The sequence below is a fragment of the Cyclopterus lumpus genome, chromosome 10, assembly GCF_009769545.1.
Source record: "Cyclopterus lumpus isolate fCycLum1 chromosome 10, fCycLum1.pri, whole genome shotgun sequence".
Classification (NCBI taxonomy): domain Eukaryota; kingdom Metazoa; phylum Chordata; class Actinopteri; order Perciformes; family Cyclopteridae; genus Cyclopterus; species Cyclopterus lumpus.
This window is the reverse complement of record NC_046975.1, coordinates 8,108,865-8,129,781: the sequence shown is the minus strand read 5'-3', so window position 1 is coordinate 8,129,781 and position 20,917 is coordinate 8,108,865. Positions and strand designations below refer to the sequence as shown.

The 20,917-nt window shown below is 44.4% G+C and overlaps 1 protein-coding gene across 2 annotated transcripts; it reads left to right on the top strand.

Moving 5' to 3' along the window:
• Positions 1 to 653: 653 nt before the first annotated feature.
• cyfip2 (cytoplasmic FMR1 interacting protein 2) lies at positions 654 to 19,536 on the top strand. Of its 2 annotated transcripts, XM_034543185.1 has the most exons (30): positions 654 to 836; positions 5,341 to 5,492; positions 5,574 to 5,663; positions 6,653 to 6,730; positions 6,906 to 7,007; positions 7,152 to 7,333; positions 7,430 to 7,526; positions 8,442 to 8,570; positions 8,685 to 8,789; positions 8,873 to 8,961; positions 9,092 to 9,329; positions 9,501 to 9,653; positions 10,227 to 10,366; positions 10,461 to 10,608; positions 10,926 to 11,079; positions 11,248 to 11,404; positions 11,483 to 11,579; positions 11,669 to 11,745; positions 11,859 to 11,967; positions 12,071 to 12,190; positions 12,292 to 12,491; positions 12,572 to 12,659; positions 12,791 to 12,934; positions 13,065 to 13,155; positions 14,395 to 14,525; positions 16,064 to 16,136; positions 16,270 to 16,364; positions 16,511 to 16,749; positions 17,277 to 17,424; positions 17,543 to 19,536. In XM_034543185.1, the coding sequence occupies exons 2-30, from the start codon at positions 5,376 to 5,378 to the stop codon at positions 17,708 to 17,710; spliced, it is 3,759 nt and encodes a 1,252-aa protein (XP_034399076.1). In that variant the 5' UTR covers positions 654 to 836; positions 5,341 to 5,375; the 3' UTR covers positions 17,711 to 19,536. The 2 variants fall into 2 exon arrangements, with proteins under 2 accessions (XP_034399076.1, XP_034399075.1); XM_034543184.1 differs by having other exon boundaries at positions 5,341 to 5,663; positions 8,879 to 8,961; positions 17,543 to 19,534.
• Positions 19,537 to 20,917: the final 1,381 nt, after the last annotated feature.

The window sequence follows — 20,917 nt, the reverse complement described above, 5'->3', positions numbered from 1 at the left end:
TGATCAACTTGTGATTTCTCTTTTTCTTTCAAAGAAATATGAGCACAATTATAACTTTAGGAGTTATTAGGAATACAATGGCAAGTAGGGCAATATGGACACAATGACATCTCGCCAGCAGGGGTCTGAAATTACTATTTTGTTTTTTCAAGTATCATCACATTTATGTTCATTAAAACAACATTTATCTTTCGAAATAATATACAACAAAAGAACAAAAAGTAAAAAAAATTATAATAATATATATATTTTTTTAAATAAAAAAAAATACCACGAGCACCACAGATACAATATACGGCAGTAATCTATAAAGAGTATATTTATATTTTCTTTCCCTTGAGAGGACAATATCCTGTAGCCTATTTTGTGCCATATGGATCAACATTCGATCCCCCCCTTCACCCTACTTACTCACACACACACGCACGCGCACACGCAACAACACACAAATACCACCTTTAATGTGAATACGAATATGAAAATGCAGGCTTCATTCTCCACAGGTTTAAATTAAAATAAAGATACATTTAAAACGTACTAACAAAAACTCAAATAACTCGAATCAACATGTCGGAGGGGGGCCTCGCCATCATCCATCCTCTGCCGTGACTGTCCCTTTAAGAAAATGCACTTGCAGCCATTTTCTGCTCTTTGTGTGGGGTGGATTAGCTCTGGGTAGGAGCGGGGCGAAACTAGAGCATCAATCGGCACAGAAGAAGAAGAAGAGAGAGAGAGAAAAAAAAGAAGAGAAGATCATCAAACATTGGATCTCCGTCGCACACCGCGACACCGTCCGCCCGTCTTTGGCTATCGCCGGACGGACATGCAATTGACAGGTAAGTGGTTAATGTAGCGATGGATGGAGCCGCAGCGCTACAGAGGATGTGCGCTGGGTGGTGATGATGGCTGGAGACACTGGAGGGCTGGGCTCTCTCTTCATCCCCGTTACTTGAGCTCTCTCCGTGCACAAATACCAGATATAAACCCGATCGCCCCGTGACCCGGATTGAACGTCCCGTGTGCGTGCGTGCGCGCCTGTGTGTGTGTGTGTGTGGGGGGCTTTTTTTTTCTTTTTTCTTGTCGCGGAATTATTCTGACACATGAATGGGATCCCCGTTAGCTACCATCGGCATCGTAGCTCGCACCGAGATGGGTGGGGTGAAGGAGAGGGTTCCTGTGTAGCAAGTGCACCGATGAAGGAGGGGTCGCGGGGAATTAAGGCTGAGCCGATAACAGCCGGTTTATATATATATATATATATATATATATATATATATATATATATATATATATATATATATATATATTTGATGCTTCAAGCAGGCTCGATTTCACAACCACCGCTTTCACTCTCTTCGCCCTTTTTTCTCTTTCTCTCTCTCTCTCGCTCTCTCTCTCTCTCTCTCTCTCTCTCTCTCTCTAGACCCATCGGCCATCGGGGCACACCATGCCAATGCGTTACAGACGTCTTCACAGCCATCATGGCAGGCGGGCCTGTGACTTGGATGCACAAATGACAGGTTCACCTACTTCCGTTCCACACAAACGTCTCAGCACTGTCTCGGCATCGAGCGCGCGACCTCTCCATCGGATCCCATTTCGATCCTGTGATTATTACCCCTGAAATTATCCCTGAAATGTGAACGTGCTGCTGCTGCTGCTTGTTGCAGCGTCGCTGAGTTGTAAATATGTGTGCCAGCAAGCAGTGATGTAATGACTTGCTATGGATGCTGCTGATGCTGATCCATAGTACATGGAAAACAAATACTCTTATTATTTCTAATCAATTCAATTCTTATTGCATAGTCTAAAATCCATCAGGAGGAGAGATGGTTAGATGGGGTAAATAGGAGATTCTAGAGGGGTAAATTGTGCCATTCCTTCTTCAGGTACGTCCCCCTCGTTGTTAATGATGAATTGATTGGCCGATCCGTGGAGAAGGCTTCATCGCTAATCGAGCAAACGTGCCCAAAACATTCAGTAGCTCCGGGTTCCCAGGTGTGAGGGCTTTTACCTCCCCCTCCTCTGTGTTATGTCATTGTCAGTGGAAGGTCTTTGGGGTTTGGGACCGTCGGTCGGACCAAAGCGAGACATTTGAAGACTTTCGTCTTGAGCTCTGAGATGAACATTTTGTGGCCCTCGATAATGAAAATAGCCCATTCTTTTTTCAGCCCTGCTCATATCCCCACGACACGGCTAGTGGGATTTATTCTCGTCATAGTGGCCTTGTCTTTACATACCGTGCCTTTTTAATAGAAGCTGCAACGTGGCTATTGCCTCATAAGCAGCCATTAGCAGCGGATGGTGATGATGCTGCTGTTTTCAGTTGAGCAAATGGAGACACAGAAAGACAGAAAGACAAAGGCCTGTAGACCGAAATAACCGACCAACCAAGAAAGAAAAGAGAAATAGAGGTAAGTTTGTTACATATCATAAGTTTCAAGTATTGCGCCGGCACACTATCATAAGCACCACCAAACTATGACAAAAACAATTATGAAAACCTAAGGCGGGTGATGTTTCGTTTATGTTGTTTGTTTTACCGTCCTCCCTATCTGTCAAATTCAGTCATGTGAGCCAGGCTGATGTGCACATTTGTGTGTGTGTGATGGTCATTGTTGGCTTCTAAAAGTAGAGAGTGACATCATGGGGGTCATCATGAGACAACGGCAGGTTTTTTTTGCGGCGCTTGTCTCTGAAATGACAATCGGCCCGTCGAATGCCGCAGCCAGGCCCGCGTCGTGTGCATGAGGGGGACACCACTGTGGACCGCACAGACGCTGCTGGAACACACATGTGACCGGTGTTGACTGTGTGTGTGTGTGTGTGTGTGTGTCAGGGAATGTGCCGTATGTCATCGTGTGTGTGTGTGAGCACTCGTCCAAAAGATTTCCTCCACGCCGATCGGGTCCCATCTCATTGTGAGGATGAATATATATTACAAAACTAGCCTTCAGGGGGACTTCCTTCTGAGTGGTGTGACCCTGTAGTTGACACACTTCCTCTGACTCTGTCTTTCTCTCAGACGAGATGTATTGTATACACACGCACGCACGCACACGCACGCACACGGAAATAGTGGTCAAGCTTTTTCTTCTACAAATGCTGCTATTTTGGTACTTTTCATACTCCACCTCATTCCTCATTCTTCTTTTTTAGGTGTAATATTTTGAGCACTTCCTCAGAGCCCCGTGATCCTCATGGTTTAGCGTTGTCATGAGATCTGACCCAAGCTCTTCATGTATGGTGGCTTTAGCTAGAATGCCAGATTCAGGGCATTTTTGCCGTGCATATAATGGATGTTCAAGTGCTATTGTATGGGATTTCTGGGGGGGAAAAAACAACAAAAAAAGTTGTCTTGTGTGGCCTCACTTGGTCCTTCCGGTGTGAAACAGGCCCACGGCTTGGTTACTAAGTGTCCAGAAGGGAATGAAGGGGCTCTTTGCTTTGTGAATGATACACACACACACACACACACACACACACACACACACACACACACACACACACACACACCAACCAACTGTTGAACAGAGACGGGTACAGGGTGGGAAAGTTTATTCAGCCAACCCGGGCTTCAGTCCCCGTCTGTATTCCCGAGCACAGATGGGAGTTCAGTAGCACTGAGCATGTCTGTCTGCCTCACAGAACCCCTTGTAGCGAGCTGCTTGTTACATTTTCTATAAGCTGAAGAGTTAAAAATAACCAGCGGAGTCTTCAAAGCATCAGAGGGTGTGTGTGTGTGTGAATCCAGGTTGTATAGTCACAGCGATGGAAAGAATACAGGGAATACAGTCTTTTAAAACAACTTAAACATCCCAAAGTTTTAGCAGCACGGGGCCCAGGTCTTCATCCGCGTGCACACATCTCATTTCAGATCTGCAGGTCTGTCGCTTATTTGATTTTCACACTTGTCAGAATGAGTCCCATCTTCATCTCTACTGAGCAGAAACAAACACTTTTCTGCATAGCGCTACAACTCCCAGCATGCCAGTGGTACTGCTTGCCACAATGAGCACAGAATACTATAATTTGGCAATATCAATTGTGCACATAATGGCAGACACGACGGCATAGATTCGACCATAAGAATCCAGTCAGCCTCAATGAATTCATCGTATTGCCGTCTTCTCTGTGCCAAGACACGGAAGTGACGCTCACTGAAGTTTCATTAGAGGTGCCATGACACGTTCGTGATGAATTTTGGAATCAAGGCCGGCGGTGAACCTCATGCAAATATCACCTCTGTGTTGCCTAACTCAGACAGTTTGATGTGACAGGAAACTCCACTCGCCTCCCTTTTTGCTCGCCGCCTGTGATGACGCCTGCGTGAGTGGGCTCGGTCGACAGCCCTGTGTTTCTGACTGTTCGGCAGGCGGCGGCGGAGGAGGTTTGTAAGTAGTGCAGCTCCACGCCAGCCACGAGCAGACTCTTGTCATCGTGTTGTTGGTCACATCTGTTCATTTGCGTCTGACGTCCAGGAGGTAAAAAACATTTTGACTATGTGAGACACCATAAACCCAACTTTAACAGTATTGAATGGGAAATGACTGATATCCATTCAACAATTTCACAGCTTGATGCAACACAACTATGATGGCAAGCCTGTTGTCCACCTATGGCAAGGAGAAGAGAGACGGCCCCGTTTGCCTCTTTCCCCTTTGGCCCCTGGCCCTCTCGGCTGAAGCCGAGCTCTCTCCCTGGCTGTGAATATTAAGCTGATTATCGGCCCTGTCAGCCCTGTCTGCCAGGTCAGACGTAAAACACACATTACCGAGAGGCACATGATATACGGGTGGGTGCATACGCGCTGCTTTTTCACCCACTGCTGGGCTGGTGTTTTATAATGAAGAAGAGGAGGTGCATGCACAGTCTGTGTTCATACACCACCCCTATATTGATTTTAATCGATGCAACGTGTGCAGTTCAGCAGTACTTTTGTTTGTCAAATGTCAGTCACCGACACACTCTCTCAGATCAATGACATTTCCAGAACTGTGCACTTAAAAAACAAAACTAAGGTAAGAAGGAAACCGCGAGGGGCCTCTGCCCTTCATTTCCCCAGAGCGAATGTGAGAGGATACAGGTGCGGGGTGAACAGACACGCTGCACCACCGCACAGCCCGAACAGGGTTTCATAGGAGGAAGTGGAGTCTAGACGCGTTCTTTTAGAGAACTGTTTCAACTTCTCTGTTCACTTGCTAATTAGTTGGTACTTCCATCCCGTGTTTCGTTGTACTCACTCGATATGTCCTCTAATTGGAGCCCCTCAGATCCCCTCGGACCTGCAGACTAAGTCCTGTTTGCACATCTCATATCCTCTCTCTCTCTCTCTCTCAGACTTGGGTGTTGTGTGTGAGTGACGCCTTGTTACCATGACGACCCACGTGACCCTGGAGGATGCCCTGTCCAATGTGGACCTGCTGGAGGAGCTGCCTCTCCCGGACCAGCAGCCATGCATCGAGCCCCCTCCCTCCTCTATCATGTACCAGGTACACAAACACAAACACAAACACAAACACAAACACAAACACAAACACACGTCTTTCACTCTTTTCTCCCTCCCTCTGCAGGCGAACTTTGACACCAACTTCGAGGACAGGAATGCATTTGTGACCGGCATCGCCCGTTATATAGAGCAAGCTACAGTCCACTCCAGCATGGTGAGAAATGTGCTCCAGATTGTCAGAATGGACTTGCCATCACATTGTTTGGTTGAATCAATATTTGTTTGTCTGTCTTGAATCGTTGCTGTTCCCCTTTCAGTGAACACTAAGCCGACTGTGGGAAGCAGCCTCACTCCCTTAAAGCGAGCCTTGTAGTTTTTGTGAATTGATTATCATTTGGCTCTTTTGTTCGGATTTGGCGAGGCCCGTGGCAGGGCACACACATGCACACACACACACTCGCATAGACGCACACCTCCCTTTACACACTGGCAGGCAATGGACCAGTAAACCTCTTTCCCCTGATGGGGAATGAGTGGAGAGTGAGATTTGACTGGCGAAGAGGGGAAGTAGCGTCTTTTTAACCTTATTTAATGTGATTGAGGTTGTCGGTCTGTTTGAGGTCACTGCTCTCTTTAGCCAGAGTAATTGAGAAATCTGTCTCGCCCTCCTTCTGAATGAGGAGGAATTTCCCCCTGCTGAAATATTCATCAAGCCCCATTCATCCTGGAATATGTGAGATGATTTGTACTGTCAAGTGCCTTTTTTAAAGGGACAGGTCATCCCAAAATCAAAATACACACGTCTCCGAGATATCGGCCGGAGAGATGCGAGTATTCTCTTGAAAGTAATGGCTCGTGGTGCTCAGAGCGCCAAACAATACATTAAAAAACTGCTAAACAGCAATGTTTCTTTCCAGAAATCATGACTCACTTACTCAACATTATTCACCAACCTTTTTGTTGAGGAACTATTTTCTTTCTACATCATATGTCACATTTTTACAAGATATAGTTTCCACCAAAACTAAACAGCTCACACCAAAACAATCCAGATTAACACAGATCACTACAGGTAAGTAAGTGTTCTTACTGCATCTCTTTTTTTCAAAGAGATGCAAGGAAATAAAGGAAACCACTCCAGGCTTTTGCCAATTGAATATTTGATGTAACTGTGCATTGGTATTGTCTGTATGATTTGTGCAGAATGAGATGCTGGAGGAAGGACATGAGTATGCTGTGATGCTTTACACCTGGAGGAGCTGCTCCAGAGCCATTCCCCAGGTAAATATCGGTTACCTGGGCGACTTCATTATTGCACATAATAGGATTTCCCTAAACTGGACAATTGCATCTTATTATACATGCAAGAAAACGTGATACTTTTTATTGTGGGTGGGAAGAAAAAAAAAAAGATGCAAAATCAAGCCGTTTGATGGCGCCCTCTTGTGTTTGCTAGGTGAAATGCAACGAGCAGCCCAACAGAGTCGAGATCTATGAGAAAACGGTGGAGGTGTTGGAACCTGAAGTCACCAAGCTCATGAAGTTCATGTACTTCCAGGTAAGACCCGGCTGCCTGATGGGGGGGTGGGGGGGGGGGTTAATATGAAGACTTACATTTTAATTAATATGAAGACTTACATTTTAATTCCAGAGTTTTTTCATTCTAACAATTCCGTACATCCGGATTTCCTTGTCTCGACAGCGGAAAGCCATCGAACGTTTCTGTAGCGAAGTGAAGCGCCTGTGTCACGCCGAGAGAAGGAAGGACTTTGTGTCTGAGGCCTACCTGCTCACTCTGGGCAAATTTATCAACATGTTTGCGGTGCTGGACGAACTGAAGAACATGAAGTGCAGCGTCAAGAACGATCACTCGGCCTACAAAAGGTAGCGCACCACAGGTCGAAGGCAGTGGGAATGTAGAGCGGTTTAGGTCGAGCCAAGTTCACGTCTCTCTCTCTCTCTCTCCTCGTCTGCCTCCAGGGCTGCTCAATTCTTGAGGAAGATGGCCGACCCTCAGTCCATCCAGGAGTCCCAGAACCTCTCCATGTTTTTAGCCAACCACAACAGGATCACGCAGGTTGGTGTGCGGACTTGACAACGCGTGGTGTAAAGATGTGTGACCACGGCTGTTTTAATTAGAGAGACATTTAGTTTCAAGGCTGCGTGTTCAGGGTCTGACCGGCTGTTAAACTGGCAGTATATTTCAAACTTAAAGGCGCTGAATTTGATATTCAGAGCTTTATCATAGCAGCAAACAACTGTTTGCTATGTAATGTATAGTGAAGTAATAAGAGTGGTTCAGACTGGTTCCCTTTTTTCATTGTATTCTGGAATATTGCAGAAAATGAGCTCTGTGGCGAACACAACAAGGCCACGAAGACGTTTTGTGGTCTCTTTAATCCACTTGATAAAAAACGCCTTTTTTTAAGACACTTAAAAGCTTAACAATTCTCGAGAGGGCTATTTACTGACGCAGGCGGGAGCGGGCTTTCTTTAAGCCACAAGGTTGGCGGGTTCGATCCCCCGTTCCTCCTGTCTGCTGGGTTGGAGTTTCCCTGAGTGAGACTCCGAACCCCAGGTTGTTAGAATAATACCTTTCTGGCAGTAGACAGACGTAATCATAAGTGTGAGGACATTCACATCTGATACGAAGTAACAGTCCAGTGTGATAAAACTAATACTTTAATTTAATGAATATCACTCTCACATCACATCACATTGCAACTCGTATGCAATGTGACATGAATATCACCCATGAAGATAAAAAGCACCGCACCAATGAGGTGCTTTAAGGTTGTATGTCAGCAATGATATTCCCTATGTAGGACTTGTGGTGCTCCGAGTAGGATGTTATACATTTGGCAAACCACAAGATGTCACTGTTTGCTGCGTTTGAGGCTTTGAAGCCTATTTCTTTCTTTCTTTTTGAAGAAACTACTGTAGATGAAATGATGCAAACGTGACCTGCTGTTCCTTCTCTGTTTGTGCGTAGTGCCTGCAACAACAGTTGGAGGTGATTCCTGGCTACGAGGAGCTTCTGGCAGACATTGTCAACATCTGTGTGGACTATTACGAGAACAAGATGTATTTGACACCCAGCGAGAAACACATGCTGCTTAAGGTACACGCATCTTTTCCTGCTGCCTTCCTAGAACAGTCAGTAGTGGGATCTTTAGCTGGCTAAACGTCCCTCGCTAGTGTAAAGAAATAAAACCCACCTCTCTCTGTGTGTCAGGTGATGGGCTTCGGGCTGTACCTGATGGATGGGAACGTGAGTAATATCTATAAACTGGATGCCAAAAAGAGGATCAACCTGAGCAAGATCGACAAGTTCTTCAAAGTAAGGTTTCTTCTGTTTCAGCATCTCTTTCATCCAGAGTTGTGTTTGCGTGCGTGACTTGAGTGTGAGCTTTTGCTGTCCAGCTTCAGGTGGTGCCACTATTCGGAGACATGCAGATCGAGTTGTCTCGCTACATTGAGACAAGTGCCCACTACGAAGAAAACAAGTCCAAGTAAGAGGACGATGTCAGGCCCTCGATATACACAAAGTGTACAGAGATGCCCTGAAGCACAAAACCATCAATCCTTGACCAACTGAACACCCCCCCCCAAAAAACAACCTTTTCCCCATTTTGTGCCCAGGTGGACGTGCACCCAGAGCAGCATCTCGCCACAGTACAACCTGTGCGAGCAGATGGTGCAGATCAGGGAGGACCACATCCGCTTCATCTCGGAGCTGGCGCGCTACAGCAACAGCGAGGTGGTGACGGGCTCGGGCCTGGACAGCCAGAAGTCTGACGAGGAGTACCGAGAGCTGTTCGACCTCGCTCTGAGGGGTCTGCAGCTGCTGTCCAAGTGGAGCACGCACGTCATGGAAGTTGTAAGTCGATTGTGTGCGTGTGTGTGTGTGGAGGGCGGGGGGCGGGGGGGAGTCACGCTTGTCAATATGCCCGGGGCATTCTTTTTTTTTTTTTAGGTATGAAAGGTTTTGTGGTTTTGAAATTGACCGTCGTAGGTTAGATCTATTTATAGCTCTGCCTGTCAATTTCAGTACTCTTGGAAGCTGGTCCATCCCACGGATAAATTCTGCAACAAGGACTGTCCAGGCACAGCGGAGGAGTACGAACGGGCCACGCGGTACAATTACACCAGCGAGGAGAAGTTCGCCCTGGTGGAGGTCATTGCCATGATCAAAGGGCTGCAGGTAAAACACCGCCGGGTGTTGAGTCGCTCTTTTATGGATGCGTTCAGCAGCGGATGGTCAAAAATACATGTTTTCTGTACATATTTATGAACGCAGTCAGAACATTGTATCTGTAACATGAGAAGCTATACACCAAACATCTTTGATGTCATCCATTGTTCCCCTTAAATACATAGTTTGACATTTTTGGAGAATGCACTTGTTTTCTTTCTAGCTCAGGGTTCAATGAGAAGACCAAAAGCGCACTCGTAAGTGTGTCTGTTGAATATGAAGCAAGAGCTGGAAGCAGGATAGCTTAGCTTAGCATAAAAATGGAATATCTATTCTTAGATTGCCCATTTATAAAGGAGGGAGAAGGAGTTATTTAAGCATTTTAACTAGGTAATGGAACATTTTGTTGAGACACAAATTATTATTCAGAGCTGAATGTTTTATGTTTTAAAACAATGCCTGGACGCCTTTCAATAGAAAGACATCAGAGTTTAAAAGGTCAATAGGTGTACTTCCCAAACATTGTTTTCCTTTAATACTGAGTTCACACTAATCCCAGCGCTGGTGTAATGAACTGTGTAGGTTCTGATGGGCCGGATGGAGTCGGTGTTTAACCAGGCCATCAGGAATACCATCTATGCAGCGCTGCAGGACTTTGCCCAGATGACCCTCAGGGAGCCTCTGCGCCAGGCTGTACGCAAGAAGAAGAACGTCCTCATTAGGTAAACGCACACAATGTTGATTTAATCAAATGAACATCAAAGCTAAAGCTAAAGACCGAAAGCACTTTAATAATCTGTTTTTCCGCGTCTGCAGTGTTCTTCAGGCCATTCGTAAGACTGTGTGTGACTGGGATGGGGTGAGGGAACCCCCAAATGACCCCTGCCTGAGGGGCGAGAAGGACCCAAAAGGTGGATTTGACATCAAAGTGCCCCGCAGGGCTGTCGGACCCTCCAGCACACAGGTAAGACATGAAATAGATGCTTGAAGAGAGAAGCCGATACGGGAATGCTGTTGTGATGTTTTCACTAAATAACTCTGTTTATGTTCAAGGATTTTATTCTGAAGGTTAAAAATCGTTTCCACATTCCTTTTCCTCACAAAAAAGTACAAATTCCTCTCTTGAATCAACTCTGCGCTATATGTATACGTATAATCAGAGTCATGTTGAATGATGATGTGGTGGTAAATGTCTCCCAATGGTTCATTTCATTAGCACCCTGACATGTGCTGCGAGCGATGTTTTAAGAGTCTTTTGACCTTTTTGTCTTCCCTCTGCAGCTGTACATGGTGCGCACCATGCTGGAATCATTGATAGCGGATAAGAGCGGATCTAAGAAGACTCTCCGCAGCTGCCTGGACGGACCCATAGTGGTGGCCATCGAAGACTTCCACAAACATTCCTTCTTCTTCACACACCTGCTCAACTTCAGCGGTGAGTTAGAAACCTTCGGCGTGGATAGTGTAAGAAATAAGGTCACATGGGAACAGCTCTTGGAAAAAGCAATCAAAGTGGCAATGCATGTAGACCTGTGGACATTTGAAGTCACTCCCCCCTCCTCTGCTCCCTGTGTGTGTGCGTGTGTGTCCTTCGTCGGTCCAGAGGCCCTGCAGCAGTGCTGCGACCTGTCCCAGCTGTGGTTCAGAGAGTTCTTCCTGGAGCTCACCATGGGTCGCAGGATCCAGTTCCCCATTGAGATGTCCATGCCCTGGATCCTCACCGACCACATCCTGGAGACCAAGGAGCCCTCCATGATGGAGTAAGACAAAACTCCCACCGCCGTAACCCGCGTTGTGTCTTTGTCCCTGCGTTATAACCACCATTCCCCCTCCCCCAGATATGTGCTGTATCCTCTGGACCTGTACAACGACAGTGGCTACTACGCTCTCACCAAGTTCAAGAAGCAGTTCCTTTATGACGAAATCGAGGCCGAGGTACGGTCTTAAGACCATCACTTGAAAACAAGTCAAATTGAAATGCATCAGTGTTGCTGTTATTTTCAAAGCGTTCTTCTTGATCGCAGGTAAACCTCTGCTTTGACCAGTTTGTCTACAAGTTAGCGGATCAGATATTTGCCTACTACAAAGCAATGGCTGGAAGGTACAGTAGGAGAAGTGACTCTCTCTCTCTCTCTACGTTTGGAATTAGTGGCAGATATTGTAGCAGTCCTCCCAAACTTCATCTAGTAAAACCACATGCTACGTGTTTCACAGCGTCCTCCTAGACAAGCGCTTCAGGGCAGAGTGTAAAAACTATGGCGTGATCATCCCGTACCCGCCATCAAACCGCTACGAGACGCTGCTCAAACAGAGACACGTGCAGGTACGGTGGAATCTTGTCCTCCATTGCTCGTGCACCTTTTTTTGGCAACTTTATCCGTGTGTTTCTACTGTGTTCTATTGACCATCGCTCCCGTTTCCTGCAGCTGCTAGGTCGCTCTATTGACCTGAACCGTCTGATCACCCAGAGGATCTCGGCAGCGATGTACAAGTCCCTGGACCACGCCATCAGCCGCTTCGAGAGCGAGGACCTCACTTCCATAGTGGTAAGATGATATACACACACGCCAAAAACTGGACGCACTAATAAAGCTGAGGCTTCCCCCTTCCCATCCTCATACACATCCCTGTATCCCTCCTCCACCAGGAGCTGGAGTGGCTGCTGGAGATCAACAGACTAACCCACCGGCTCCTGTGCAAGCACATGACCCTGGACAGCTTCGACGCCATGTTCCGCGAGGCCAACCACAACGTCTCCGCTCCCTACGGGCGAATCACTCTCCACGTCTTCTGGGAGCTCAACTTCGATTTCCTGCCCAACTACTGCTACAACGGATCCACCAACCGGTCGGTTTGATAATAGGCTTGTTTGTTTTTTTGTGTGTTTTTTTTCTCCTTTTGGGTTTTAAACAAGGTTTTCTCTACAGCTTTGTACGTACGGCCATTCCCTTCACCCAGGAGCCTCAAAGAGACAAGCCAGCTAACGTGCAGCCTTACTACCTGTATGGGTCCAAGGTAGGGTGCCACTGATGACTCAAATTTGATTTTGCAGTAAAGATTCTGGTATTATATTGTATAGAAAACCCGTCTGCCTTCTGGTCCAGATTAACACGGCTTCTGTCTCCCGTTTCTTCCTCTCTCCTCAGCCTCTGAACATTGCCTACTCCCACATATACAGCTCCTACAGAAACTTTGTGGGCCCGCCCCACTTCAAGACCATCTGCCGTCTCCTTGGTTACCAAGGCATCGCTGTGGTGATGGAGGAGCTGCTCAAGATTGTCAAGAGCCTGGTATTTATCTTCGTTTCCCCCCCCGAAAAAGATGTTTCCTTCCTCAGTTTGCTGGATTGTTAAAGTGATGTTTTCTTTCTTTGTGCCCTCTCTTCCCTTTGCCTGTTCTATCTTCCGTGTCACTTTGCAGTTACAGGGCACCATCCTGCAGTACGTGAAAACCCTGATCGAAGTCATGCCCAAGATCTGCCGCCTTCCGCGCCACGAGTATGGCTCTCCAGGTGAGCCCACAGTCTCCACTGTTCCAGTTCATTTGATTTCATTTATTTACATTTATTTAACCAGGAAAAGCCTCATTGAGATTAAAAATCTCCTTTACAAGAGTGTCCTGGCCAAGACAGCAGTAGCACATTAAACAAAGTTTCAGACATACAACATAAAACAGTGACAGACAATAACAAAGAGTAAAACCAAAACTAAGACTCAAGTCATCACATCCCAGTTCACAACCTGACTTACCTCAACCTTAATGCAGTGCATGTGGGGTTATCTCAGTTTATGGCATCCGGTTTTAGTCTGATAATTACTTTGAGATGCATAGAAGGGTAGAGGACATGTTGAAGACAGAAAGGCATGAAGTCATTTATCTGAAAACAGAACAGCGTCGGGCAATCGGGTATCTTTTGCTCCAGTTGATGAAATGCCATTTAAATTCGAGCTCAACCCCCCCCCCCCCCCTTGCCAACAGTCTCCAATGTTGTGCACATGCTACCTCTTTGAGCTTAGTCAGGACTTGGAGCCATTACTGAAATAGAAGATTTCTTGGAGCTGCAGTTTTGAACATTTGCAGCACAGAGTCAGCAGTAGAAAAATGCGGACAACGTATAAACCGCATCAACAGGAATCAAACAGCCAGCATTGTCGAGCAGTGAGGAGGGGTCTAAAATGAGCCGATTGGGGACACAGTCTCGGGGAAATTAGCAACTCTGCTGCAATGGTAATCACGTTTGGGATAGGTGATCTATTTTGATTTAAAAAAAATAAAAAATACACTCGATTTATAAAGTATATCTATTCGTCAACAGAAACGTTCAAATCGGGCACACAGAAGCGTCCTATTTAAAAGCGTAAAAGATGCTCTATTTTTGTGCCAACTTCCTTTGCATCTCGGAGCATTGCCTGCCTCGCCTGCCTCTGAGAGGTCAGTCAGATGGGATATCCGTACGAGGAGCGCTCGGTAATCTGTAGATTATTTATGTTCTGTACACTCATTTCTGTACCTGGCTTACTGCCTGTGATCTCGGCCTGATGCTCGGACCAAATGTGGGTCAGGGTAGACCCGCTGTCTTCTCACAGATTCATCCAGGTAGCGGTAGATTATCAATGACATAAGGAGGTATTAGCAGCCGCTTACTGCATAGCTGCAGGTTCGCCTGTAGGAAATCCAAAAAGAAGGTTCAATAGTAGATTTTTATTTTATTTTTTAAATTTAACAAGGTATCATGGCTGCTCCATTGCAGGTATCTTGGAGTTCTTCCACCATCAGCTCAAGGATATCATTGAATATGCTGAGCTGAAGACAGACGTGTTCCAGAGCTTGAGGGAGGTGGGGAATGCCATCCTCTTCTGCCTGCTCATCGAGCAAGCTCTGGTGGGACATTTCCTTCAGTTTTCATTTCCCTTCTTTCTATATATCACCACATGAAACCGTATGTTTTGAAATTGTTATATACAGTATGTATTATTATTCTGTCCCATATTAGCTGGCTCCCCCCCCCCTTTATTCCACTGCTTTCCCAACCTTTCCAGTGTTAATTCCCTCTGTGGTGCCAGAGCATGTTCAGTGCTCAGGCTCCACCAATGTGTGATGTGATGTGTAATCTGTGGGTGACCAATGACCCGGGTGCCTGGAGGTTTCTGCCCAATTGCTGATGTGAATTTACATCCTGAATCAAATACGACGGGCAGAAACCCGCTAGGCTCCCCAGTTCCCGTGGCCCCGAGTGTGTTCGATCTTTTGATCTTCTGTTTTCTGAACTGCAACTCTATTTTTCATTCCACGCTGGCAACTACCGCAGGTGGTAAGGATTTAGGTTTTATCTTAAAATAACACAGAGTTGGAATGTCCTATTCTCTTCTATCTCTTGTTGGTTTGGGCTGCTGTGTTTCTCTCTTTTCTTCTCCTTCTTCTGCAGTGTTAGTTTGGCACAAACGGCTTCACCTCCAACCAGCCATGGGAGCAAAGAGGCCTTTTTACTGACCTTTTTTTATTTGACCACGAATTCCATGAAAATACTACTTTTTAAGTGTATGTATTTGAAGACAGACATTTTCTCAAGAAAATCTCATACGTAAAATAATAGAACATCTGGCTGCTGTAGTCAAGCAGCATCTTGAATGTCTTCCATGGAAGAGGTGGTGACGTGTCTCCGGTTGGTTGTTGATGGAGTCCGGTGCTCTGCACTTCTTCCTCACACTCTCTTTTGATGCCTGACTACGTAACACTACTCAGCTGGCACTCTCTCACGCTCTTCACCATTTCTGTCTACTGTACTGACCTGCGTGTGTATTGGGTGTTTGTGCGCATGTTGGTTTGGATTACCTGTAAGTGTGTGTGTTACTTTTCTTTTTCATCTGTGCATGGCTCTTCTTTTCATTCATCACCTTTTTATGGTTTCAAGGTGCTCCCTCTCTGCATTTAGTTAGATTGATATCTTGTTGTCTTAACTAACTAACTAACTGTCACCATGACAACCACTCAGATGATTAAGAATGCCCTCACATAGCTAGAACACCACTAACGCACTGACTGTTTGGGTTTACTAAAATGGCTGTGAACTTGATGTTGATCTGATGTTGTGATGGATGTATCATCCATGGCTTGATTAACATACACACACCCATTCTGTTATCTTATCTCCTGCTCTGTGTAATAAAGCTGACGATAGTGATGAGCAATCCGTCAGAATATGGAGCTCATGGCAGTGTTCTTATGACTTTGAACATTTGAAAATATGCTTTAAAAAGCTATTATAAGTTAAGAAATTCAGCTTGGGAGTATTTGGGGGTGTTTTTTAAAAACAACATTGCCTTATGGTTACCTGCATGCTCTAAAGGTGCCCATAAAGCAAAGTGGATGGTGTTCTTTGAATTCAAATGACCCTTTCTTGTGTTGTGCTTCAATTTTAGTCCCAGGAGGAAGTGTGTGACCTGCTTCATGCCGCCCCCTTCCAGAACATTCTGCCCAGAGTCTACATCAAAGGTATACAAAAGGGTTGGAGGCACTAAATGCAAGGCAGATGGGTCAAAAAGACAGGAAAGTGTTACTCGTCCTATAAGCCCATTGGCTTATGTGTCATTTTTGTTGTCCCTCCTTGTGTTTGTGTGTTATGTAGAGGGCGAGCGTCTGGAGGTGAGGATGAAAAGGCTGGAAGCCAAGTACGCCCCTCTCCACCTCGTGCCTCTAATTGAGAGGTTGGGAACCCCACAGGTGAGTTCAACCTCACGGTCTTTAAGAAGGCAGACAGACACAAACGCTATATTTCTCCCACGAGTATTTTGTATAATACTTAATGAGCTCTTCAAATTTAAATACTAACAATAATGATGAAATATCCCGGCTGTTCTTTTGACCAGCAAATTGCCATCGCCCGTGAGGGGGACCTGCTGACCAAGGAGCGCCTGTGCTGCGGCCTTTCCATGTTCGAGGTCATCCTGACGCGCATCCGCAGCTTCTTGCAGGATGGGGTGTGGCGCGGCCCTCCGCCCACCAACGGCGTCATGCATGTTGACGAGTGTATGGAGTTCCACCGCTTGTGGAGCGCCATGCAGTTTGTCTACTGCATCCCTGTGGGCACACATGAGTTTACTGCAGAGTAAGTGGCACCTGGCTGGTTTGTGTACAGTAGGAATATATATATATATATATATATATATATATATATATATATATATATATATATATAAAAACACATTGCTATGGTTGTTACTCATAACTTAGTTGGAAAAGTTGACATCTGTAGAAAAAGAAGATGTCATAAAGCTTAAGGGAAACTGATTCTCTCCACATTGATGTTCCTTCTGCCGTAGGCGAAGCAGTCATCATGTTACCACTTTCTACTTCAGAAAGAGAAAAAATAAAAAAGAGTTGAGTTACATTTGTTCCCCACATTGTCGACCCCTTCCCTGTCTCTACCAGCAGCTGATAGAAACACTGTACGGTAGACTTCAGATACTGTTGCTCAATAATACTGACTAATATTGTCACAAGTTCTCAACCACATTTTACTTGATGGAAATGTGCACTGAATAGCATTTGATTTAGCTGACGCGTCTTAAATGAGCCAATTGCCTCACTGTAATGTGAAAAGAACTGGTGTGATTTGCGTGCCTTGCATACTAGGCAGTGCTTCGGCGATGGGCTGAACTGGGCCGGCTGTGCCATCATTGTGCTGTTGGGACAGCAGCGCCGCTTTGACCTCTTTGACTTCTGCTACCATCTGCTCAAAGTCCAAAGACAGGACGGCAAGGATGAGATCATCAAGAATGTGGTGGGTAAACTTTGATCCGCTACATTTACTCGCACCTCTTAATATTGTCCGACTTATCCTTTTTCTTTTTTCTTTTTTCTTTTCTTCCTTCTGCCGTATTTTTTTTCTTTCTTGACAGCCCCTGAAGAAGATGGCAGACCGCATCAGGAAGTACCAGATCCTCAACAATGAGATCTTTGCCATCCTCAACAAGTACATGAAGGCGGTGGAGACGGACAGTTCCACTGTGGAGCACGTTCGCTGTTTCCAACCTCCTATACACCAATCTCTGGCTACCACCTGTTGAAATAGACCCCCCCCCTACACACACACACACACACACACACACACACGCACACACACACACACAAAACACATAGCTGTGATTCAAATGTCTGCCTCTTCCTGGTCTTGTGGGGGTGTAGTTTGCCACGATGGCTCCACACTGGCTTTAAGAATCCAAAGACAGATCCTCTCAAACTGTTCCTCGATCTAAAACATAGCTGTCTTTGAATCCTTGAAGCGTTAATTAGCCCTGAGAAGTGGACCAGGCCAGAGGCGGGAGAGTTATATTCACACCTTTTTTCTTTCTTTTTTTATCTCACTATCTGTGTGGCCCTCACTCAGATTCATGCATGCCTCGTCTTATTCCTTCCGCTGCACACCTGTGGATTGGACCACTGACACAAATGCCAAAAGAGTATCTCTATCATATGATCTGGAGCCACTCGTTTGAAGTCCCGGCCACTGGGACTCAGAAACGCCTTTTCAGAATTTTCAATCGAGAGCCGAGGCTAAAGTAAATCTAACAATGTTTGAATAAAAGACTAAATAATGCGAGGAAATAGCTAATTTTCTAAGTTATATAGATATCTTATAACATGGTGCTCTTAAGTGCTACGACAGCTACTAATCGTGCGAGCGCAGGCATCAGTACACCCCGTGCTACCATTATGCGTGACCAGAACCTGTTCATCGTGATACATTGCTAACGCTTCACTCATTTGTATGATGATCTGGTCTGCCCTTGTTCATGGTCCACAGTGTCTATCATCTTGATGCATTTATATACTTCTTCACCTGCTTGCTTTCAAAGGAATGAAAGTCCATCGTATTCTTATATTGCTTTTATTTATCTCCCCACATGTTTCTTTTTTGCTTCCTCTTGACACATTTTTATTCTTTACAAGTTCCGCTGTAAATTTCACCATTTAACTAAGTGAAGTGTTGAGTGTTGTAATTGTTTTTGTTTTTAATTATTAATATTTTAATTTACACATCCGTGGTATACTTGCCTCTCTACTACTGGCTGGAAACCTCATCAACTGTAATATTTTTATTTTTTTTTCTCTCTCTCTTTTGTCTGTCGGAAATAATTTTTTTATATTCTGTACATGAATACAGTGATATTATTTACAATTTGGGAAGGACTCATCTTCATCTGGGTAAATGTGTTGGTTTTTTCAAGAGTTAAAAAAAGAACAAAACAAGATTAGAAATACCTCTAGGTTGTATAAAGACAGTGCTGTACTAGATTAACCTGTTCTGAGTGTGAATGGATGATGTTGGTCTAGCAGACCTATACAGTACTCTGCAAATAAAGGAAAACACATAACTAAAATGTCAGTTATAGTTAAAGGGCAGTTTATTAAATATAGCCAGTATTTACTATTGTTGGACTTCTGCTTTAGATTTAGCAGTGTTATCAAAATATGCAAAATTTTTCCCTATTTTTATTTTTTTTCTTATGAAGGAAAACAAAGGAATTATTAAGAAGTAACCCTCCCCAAACTGCCCTGTGATCTTTTTCTGCTCTGTTTTGAATGAACAAACTTTCTTTTGTAACTCAAGTGTCTTTTTATCATATTTATTCAACTCCGACGTATTGTTAATTTAAAGGTTAATCTGGTTCAAATGAAGGTACCAATGTATCATCTCAAAACCTTAGCATGGCAAGTGTAATTTATTGTCATCAATGGCTCCATTTGTGACATGAGGCTTTGTGTATGATATTGTTGTACAAGTGACCATGTTTTGAAGTACAAAAAAGTGGAGAAAAAGAATATAAAGTGTACAACAATGGTCCTGCAAAGGATGTTGTATTTCCATGAAATAAAAAAAAATGTTTAACTGAAAAACAGGATGTCATGTTTACAATATTTGCTTTTCAAAGGGTTTTACTTTTTCACTCAAGCAGTATGAGTTGCTTTGCTTTTTTTCTGGTTTTAAAATACTTTGAATATTTTTGATATTTGGTGGCTTGTCAAACAACCCTTAGTCAGTATAGGATATGGTTGGTTAAATGTAGACTATAGAATAATTAAGATAATTTCCTTTGGTGCAACTAGAGTTCATTTCCACAACCAAGAAAACAAATTAAACGAATATATGACCAAATACTATTTTTGAAGTAATTCTTAATGAAAATTCGACATTTGAGGATAACTGATATTGATTTAAATACTTATGATGCTAAGGTATGGAACTCGTCCAAATTGAGCTAGGAAGCCCCTCCTGGTGAATAGATAGTATAAATACTACAACTACTTTATAACGTCCTAGACCAGGGTGTCAAACTCAAGGCCCGCGGGCCCGCCACGTCATTTTATGTGGCTCGCGACAGCTTGAAAGACATATCAGTACAAGTTTGCGTTGCTTTACTCGCGTGAGTTTACTCGCTGGACTGTGATCATTTGCTTCATTCGCGCTAGAAGCGCTGGAGAGGAGGCGTGGCTTATCGCCATGGAAACAGTTTATTTCCGCCGTCCACCATGGTAGAAATAACCACTATTTCTGCTTGTGGAGGTTCCACAACATACAATAATATTAATATTATATATTATGTTATCCGTAGCTGCACACAGCTTCTCCAGGAACTGCGTCTGGATGACCGCAGCTTCTAGACTATCAATTTATCCTCCATAGTTTCTGATTCAACAACGGTATGACATCAGTGATGTCAGGAGGCGCATCTCACACACAATTGTACACGTTATTCGCATCCATATGTGTCTGTGCATTGACTTTGTATTTAAAAACATCCCCAGTTCTCCCATTATTAATTCAGGTCTATGTCAGTGACCTCAGGTTGAAGTGAGTGCTGCTTTATTTTCTTTAAAGCACAATGTTTCTCAGTATTTATACCTACCGATAAGGTAATCAGAAGAAACATTAATTTACTATACTTGAATCTTTTTGAATTGCACTTTTTGTTTGATTTATTTTGAGTTTGTGGATAAAAGCTGCTACTCAAGATTCAGTGAGTGAGTCAAAAGTTACATAATTTGAGTCTTCTCAGTAGTTTGACTTTTTTATTTAATGTTTGTGCATGAAAGCACTGTTGAGTCTGTTAAAAAGGCTGACGTTACTGAATCGTTATGTTGTATTACCTTGTGTCCTTAAAATGCATTTTGGGTTTTTTAATTGACTGTAAAGGGAATATTATATCTCACGTTCAAACTGCACCATCTTTTCATTTAATCAATTTGAGAAGTTGAAATTGTTCCTCGTTTTC

Coding starts and splice junctions, on each gene's coding strand:
- cyfip2 (XM_034543184.1), top strand. CDS start 5,376: ATGACGACCCACGTGACCCTGGAGGATGCCCTGTCCAATGTGGACCTG. Junction 8,790..8,878: donor AGATCGACAAGTTCTTCAAA/GTAAGGTTTCTT, acceptor GTCCAGCTTCAG/GTGGTGCCACTATTCGGAGA. Junction 8,962..9,091: donor TACGAAGAAAACAAGTCCAA/GTAAGAGGACGA, acceptor TTTTGTGCCCAG/GTGGACGTGCACCCAGAGCA.